General features: G+C 45.0%; 1 protein-coding gene across 1 annotated transcript in view; it reads left to right on the top strand.

Annotated features, from left to right (window-relative positions):
- Window positions 1-530: 530 nt before the first annotated feature.
- ITIH6 (inter-alpha-trypsin inhibitor heavy chain family member 6) overlaps window positions 531-7,018 on the top strand; it is a 40,888-nt gene continuing 34,400 nt past the window's right edge. The window contains 2 exon segments of the mRNA XM_029240180.1: window positions 531-698; window positions 1,949-2,103. Of these exon segments, the coding sequence (XP_029096013.1) occupies window positions 531-698; window positions 1,949-2,103 (323 nt within the window).

Raw genomic sequence — 7,018 nt, 5'->3', positions numbered from 1 at the left:
TTGAACCACTATCTTATTTTCTCAGTCCTACCCTAGCCTGTCTTGGCCTCTGAATATTCTGCAGATTGTAAGACTCATATCTGTAAGAGTCAATTTTTATGGGACCCTAAGTAAATCCTTCCTGTCTCAAGGCTAAAATCCATGCCAGAAAGGACCAGGATTGGGGCCTTGCTCCACCAACCCCTCTCTCATATCAGCTACCTTTTTAAGATGATCAGTGCTAAGTGACCTTTCTCTGGCCTCAGTTACTGGGCTCCTATGGATGTTTATAGGAAAGAAAAACCCCACCCTGGGCCAACACAGCAAACAGACAGACCCAGAACTCTAGTATGTTTAGTTTCCATTCATCTTACAGCTGGATGATGGGAAAAAGGGAGGCATGGAACTGGCCCCTTTCCAGGCAAGATGCCAACCCCAGCTCTTGGACAATCCTGGCTTGTGTGGATTCAATGCCACATTCAGAGTCTTCCCCACCCTTCAGGGTAGTCCCTCCCTCTCAAGAGAAGGGATACCTGAAGGCTTAAAAGAGCATGAGTTTGGAGATTGGGCTCAGACCTTCTGGATGTGAACAACAGCCCTGGGCCAGAGGTGGCATCTTGTCTAAGTGGAGATGCCTCATCTGTATCAGCTTTTTGCTGACCATTCTCCTGGAACTGACATGCCAGGGACCTTCTGGGACCTCCTTATCAAGCACAAAGGTTAGATCTGGGATGAGGGAACAGAGCCCCAGGATTTGCAAGGAAATTAGCTCCTTGGGGGCAACAGTGGAAGGTTATTTGGTCTGCTTTCTCAGTCCTAGGAAACTAGGGCCAGAGGAAAGAGTTACTATTTTCTGAGCATATGTCAGGTGCTCCACCAGGGATTTTAGAGTTATTATTTCATTTAGTCCTTACAGCATCCCTGTAACCTAAGCTCTACTATTATAGCTAAGTAGATAGCTAAGCTATCTACTGTTATAGAAGAGGAAACTGAGGCTCAGAGATTGACACAGTTAAGAGGTGGCAGAACCAGAATTTGATTCTAGGTCCAGCTGATCCCAAATGCCTTCATTTCCCTCTGCCCCACACTGAGAATGAGCTAGACGTGTGGGTAGATGAAGGGATAATGGCTTCAGGAAAGGTCAGGAAGAAGATCGATATGTTACTTACTGTGCGGCCTCAGGCCCTGGGCCCAGTTAGCACATCTGTAAAATATGAACAATAATATTATGTAGCCCTTAGAGCCGATGTGAGGATTAAATAAGATCATGGATGCCAAATGCTTATCATGCTTTCAGTGTCTGATTGTACTTATCAGGTGCAATTCTTTTTTTTTTTCCCTCTTTTGGCCCCGCCTTGTGACATGCGCGATCTTAGTTCCCCAACCAGACCAAACCTGTGCCCTGTGCAGTGGAAGTGCAGAGTCTTAACCACTGGATATCCAGGGAAGTCCCCAGGTGCAATCCTTTACACTTGAGTTCCTAAGAAGGGAATAGATATATAGTTATAGACACATATATCAGTGTCTTGCACAGAGTAGAGCTCAATGAATGACAGTTACTCTGTTATATTCTAAAGCCTTGCTACCCAAAGTAAAATTCATAGACCAGCAGCATCAACATCACCTGGGAGTTTGTTACAAAGTCAGAATTTCAGTCTCCACCCATGACTTGTTAAATCAGAATCTGCCTTTTAACAAGATGTCCAGGAAATTCATGTGCACATTAAAGTTGGAGAAGCACTTGTCCAGAGGTCCCTTGATTTGTGATCCTCTGTGAGCCTTTGGGTCTGAGACTTGGTAAAGCTCACTGAAATATTAGGCAGATACACAAAATGAGTGAGAGGCTGTTTTCCCTCTCTGGGCCTCAGTTTCTCCACTTGTACCTTGAGGCCTGTCCAGGAGTCCTGGGTACTAGTACATGTAGGCCAAGGATAGAGTCTACCTAACCCACCTCCCTGTCTTCCCTCAGCTGTTGATGAAAATCTATTCAATGCATTCTACTGTGGTTTCCTGCTACGCCTACACCTTGGTCACCTCTGTCTTGTTCACTCCGCATGCCAAGGCTCATGAAGTCATCTTTGACCTGGATCTGCCCCGCCTCACCTTTATCTCCAATTTCACCATGTAAGTCTGCTTCCAAACTCACTGTTTTATTCATTCTTTTGTTCATTCTTTCAGCAGAGCATAGTGATAAAGAGCATGCACTCTTGAGTTTGAATTCTGATTCTGCCAGCTATGGGACTCAGGACAAATCATGTCACTTATCAGAGTCTCATTTTACACATCTGTAAAATGGAGATAAAATTAGAACCCACCAGGCTTCCCTGGTGGTGTAGTGGTTAAGAATCTGCCTGCCAATGCAGGGGACCACAGGTTTGAGCCTTGGTCCGGGAAGATCCCACATACCACGGAGCAGCTAAGTCCGTGTGCCACAACTGCTGAGCCTGCGCTCTGGAGCCCACGAGCCACAACTACTGAAGCCCGCATGCCACAACTACTGAAGCCCGTGCACCTGGAGCCCATGCTCTGCAACAAGGGAGACCACCGCAATGAAGAGCCCGCGCACTGCAACGAAGAGTAGCCCTGCTCGCCGCAACTACAGAAAGCCCGCACCCAGCAACGAAGACCCAGTGCAGCCAAAAATAAATAAATAAAATAAAATAAAATAAATTAGAACCCACCTGAAAGGATTAAATGAGCTAATATATGTGAAAATATATGCTAAAATTAGTGGCGGGCAAATATTTCCTTGATAATATTTGCTTGATTATTTTTTTAACAAACATTTCCTGATGCTGACTGTGTGACTTACACTGGGCTGGGTATTACGGAAAATGGAAGATGAATTGCACATGGTCCTGCTCCCAAAGAGTTCACAGTCTAATGGGGGAAATAAAAATGAAAGCAGATAATTTTAATAAAGTATGCTGGGAAGAAAGAGAAGCGTGAATGTGGGCTGGTGGGAATGGCGAGGCCTACCAGGAGACAGTGGTCAGTTCCCCAGCCCCATGCAGAGAAAGCCTCACAAAGATGATACCTAAACTGAGGTTCAAAATATGAGCTGTTCATCGGGCAAGCAGGCTGAGGGCAGGGCTGGAGAATCCAGGCAAAAGGAGCACAGGAATAAATGTTTCCCCATTAGGGGAACTGGAAGGACTTCAGTGTCACCAGAGTGTAGGGCACAAGCAGAGGTAGAGAGTGGTCAAAATTGAGACTGGAGAGGTAAGGAAAGACTAGGTGGTAGAAGGCTGCCAATGCCAGACCAAGCACCTGGCCCTTACCTGATGGTCTCCAAACCATCTTATGTGTTTGCACACCCATCAGGAAAAAATTGATCATGTACTTCCCAAATATATATTATTTATTAATTTATAAAGTCTATAAGTACACTACTGAGCAAATATATTAGGTACATTATGAAGCATATGTAAAAATATACGTAGACAATGTAAGAGAAAACCCTATAAGTAGTGTTAACATTGTTTTCCCACTCCCTCAGTGTGTGTTGGCGTGTACACACTCCAGCACCCCCAGAGTGTGTGCACTCCACTTTAGAAATAACTGTGGCCCATAATGAGGAGACATGGCAAGATTTTAAGCAAGGAGTGACAATAGTGAGGTGGGGTGGGCTGGAAAGGCTAGCTGGGAAGCAGGGAGCTCAGTAAGGAGCCTGGGGCAATATCCGCATAAGCGCTGCTGAGGGCTGGAACAGTGTAGTGGGGGTGGGATTTGAGATACCATAAGGAGGGAGAAACAACCTGGTGCATACATGTGGGGAGTAAGTAAAGATAGAAGGTGCCCACCTGATTTCAGCTTGTCTGACCTGGTAGATGACAGTGCCTTCTTTGAGATGGTAAACGTGAGAGGAGGAGCAGATAAGGAGAACTTGGTGGGGCCTCATTGGCTCATATAATACCTTAGTGTGAATTAGAAAATGGTCCCAACGGGAAGAGTGACTCAGATTTAGCAGATGAATGAGGCCAGCACGTGCAGAGTTTCGGCCTTTGCACAGACCCCCTCACCAGAGGTGGGCTTTGTGCTATAAACAATCTGTAAGCCTCTGTTAACAGCAGCCCTAGAGCCTGAGCTTTGTCATCAGGAACCTCCTGGCCTTGATGGACAGATGGCACTCCCCCGAAGAGAGGAAAGGTTGGAGGAGGTAGGCAGTGTGTCCCTGGCAAGGGAGTTCATGGGAGAGGTGGTGAGGTAGTCAAAGAAAGCTTCCTGGAAACAGGATTTCCATATGGGTAAGACTGGAAGGGACCAGGATCACTGTGTGTGGGTGACCCAGGAAGACCAAAGGCAAAAAAGACAGCATGGGTTTGGAGTATGGGGGCTCACCAGAGAGGTTGCTGGTCAAATGATACAAGAGCTAAGCAGCCAGACAGAATGTGGATTTTTGCTCTAATAGAAAAAACTCCAAAATAATTTTTTTAATTAAGCAAAGCAGGCTGGAGGAAATGTTTTGGGCAGACTCCATGGAAAGTATGCTTGCTGCAGGCAGCACACATACAGAGGCCCCAGTGTGCTGCTGCCAGACCAGCCCCACCCTACACCCCTACAACCCCCAGGAGACCTTGGGGCAATGCCAGCTCAGCCCACCCCCACATGAGCCCAGCCACAGCAATAGTCTGTTTCAGCTGCCTAGAAACACTTCCCACCTGAGTGGTCTTTTCTGCAGGTTGCATATCCTCCTCAAGTGTTCCTAGAAACTGCTGCTTTGGTCAAATAGCTTTATTCTACCCCAACCACCCCCAGTACCTGTGCCTTCCATTTGTTAAAGAGAGACTGTTGTTCCTGCCGCTTACAGAGTTGCAGTAATATTCTCTAGGACAAGGAACTATCTATCACTCCTCAAAGACCAGATCTGACCCATCCCCCCCTTCAAGATTTATCTTGGACTCCCATTCTCCATATCTAGTCTTCACTGTCATATGAGCTCATTGAGTCTAGTGTTCAAAACCCTTTATTCTCTAGGCTTACACAACCATTCCAAACTTCTCTCCATAACTCCTTTCCCTACCTCTCTGTTCCAGCCAAATCTAACTACTTGCTGTTCTCTGAAACATGGTCCCTGTGTTTTCCTGCTGTCTGTATGGAATGCCCATTCCACAAATAATTGTTGAGTGCCTACTATGTGCCAGGCAGCATTCCAGGTACTGGGGATACAGCAGCAATTAATACAGAAAAAATCCCTGCCCTCAAGGAGCTTACAGTCCAATGGAGAAGGCAGATAAGGGAAAAATAAACAAGGAAGTATATGTCAGTTTATGGATAAGTGTTACAAAGAAATAGAAAGTAGAGCAAGAGAGATAAAGAGTGAGTGGGAAGGAGCTGTTTAGGAGCGATCAAGGATGTCTCTCTGAGGAAATGACTTTTGAACAAAGACCTGAAAGAAGAGAGAGTATAAGATTTGCCAATATCTGGAGGAAGAGTGTTCCAAACAAAGGGAACAGAAATTGTAAAGGCTCTTAAACAGGAGTGTTCTGAAAAAACTCAAGAAACAGCAAGGAGGCCTTGGTGGCTGGAGAATAATAAATAAGGTGAAGAGAAGGAGGGGATGGGGTTAAAGAGGTGACAGGGAGCCATATAGTATAGGACCATGGAGGCCCTGGTGAGGACTTTGGCCTTTACTCTGATTTGAGACAAGAGCCACATAGACTTTTGAGCAAAGAAGGGACATGGTCTGACTTAGGATTTAACAGGATCTAGGATCTGTCTGACTGCTGTGAAGAGAACAGGTAATAAGGAGGCAAAGCTTTAAAGAGGGAGGCCAGTTAGTAGGTTGTTGCATTTATCCAAGCAAGAAATGTTGGTAGTTTGGATTAGGGTAGTAATTGTGGGTGTGGGGAGAAGTAATCAGATTGTGGACATATCTAAAGATAGGGTCAAAATTCCCTGATGGATTAGAAGTGGTGTATGAGAGGAGGAAGGGAGGGAAGCATGACTCTAAGATTTCCAGCCGAACAACTATTTCCTGAGATAAGGAAAACCAAGGGAGGAGCAGATTTGGGAGGTGGAGGAGCTACAGGGAACTCAGTTTGGGGTATGTTAAGCTTTAGGTGCCTATTGGAAATGCTAGTAAAATGTCAAGTAAGCGATATATAGGTCTGGAGTTCAGGAGACAGGTCCACACTAGAGATACAGATTTGGGAGGCCTCTGTGTGCAAATGATATTTAAACCCATGGGACTAGATGACCTCACCTAGAGAGTGACTGTAGAAAGAACAGAGGAGAGGAAGGGGAGGTCTAGAGCAGAGTCTAGGAATGTTCTAAAGATTTAGAATCAAGAAGAGAAGGAGCCAACAAAGGAGACTGAGGAGGCATGGCCAGTGATGATCATTTGTCCAAATCTTCCCTAATTTGAACTCCCCCACCACCAAGGCCACCTCCTCTAGGACCTTTTCTGGAAGACTTGGGCAAAAGTTCTTCCTCCCTTCTTTGAACTCCTTTATACCTTATTACCTTCCTTAGAGCAATAGGAAAAACTGGGGTAAAACAAGTTTGAATTAGTATCTCATTGGTCTCTGAGCCCGCTAAGGTCAAGGCCCCTTCCCTAGTCAATCTCAGATGCCTTTGCAGCAATTTGCATTCCGCTTTCACAATTTTTACTGCCTGTGCCACCCACCATATTAGTTACTTAATATAGTTTCTGTAAATAGATACACTTAAGATTACCTAAGTTAGGCTTATCCTAAGTAACAATATCTATGAGCTCATGTGTTCAACGTGCTACTTATATTTTTAACACACATTACAATAAATATATAACAATTGTAATAAAAATGTTCAGTTGTGTCCCACCTAAAATTATTTTATGTGCCAAAACATGGAATTCATTCAACACTTTGGAAAGCATAAAGTCCTAACACCAAGTCAACCATATATCAACTGTGTGGTCTCTATTTCCCCACCTGACAAATGGAGATAATGATAACTGCTTCACCTGCATTTATCTCCCTGGACTCTCCTCTCTTCTCTTCTTCCTTCTCTCACTCTGGCTTCACAGTTCTATTTTGCTCTTTTTCTCTCCCCATCC

The sequence above is a fragment of the Monodon monoceros genome, unplaced genomic scaffold, assembly GCF_005190385.1.
Source record: "Monodon monoceros isolate NGI ecotype Baffin Bay Population unplaced genomic scaffold, NGI_Narwhal_1 Super_Scaffold_22, whole genome shotgun sequence".
Lineage (NCBI taxonomy): Eukaryota > Metazoa > Chordata > Mammalia > Artiodactyla > Monodontidae > Monodon > Monodon monoceros.
This window is presented reverse-complemented; position numbering and strand designations above follow the sequence as displayed.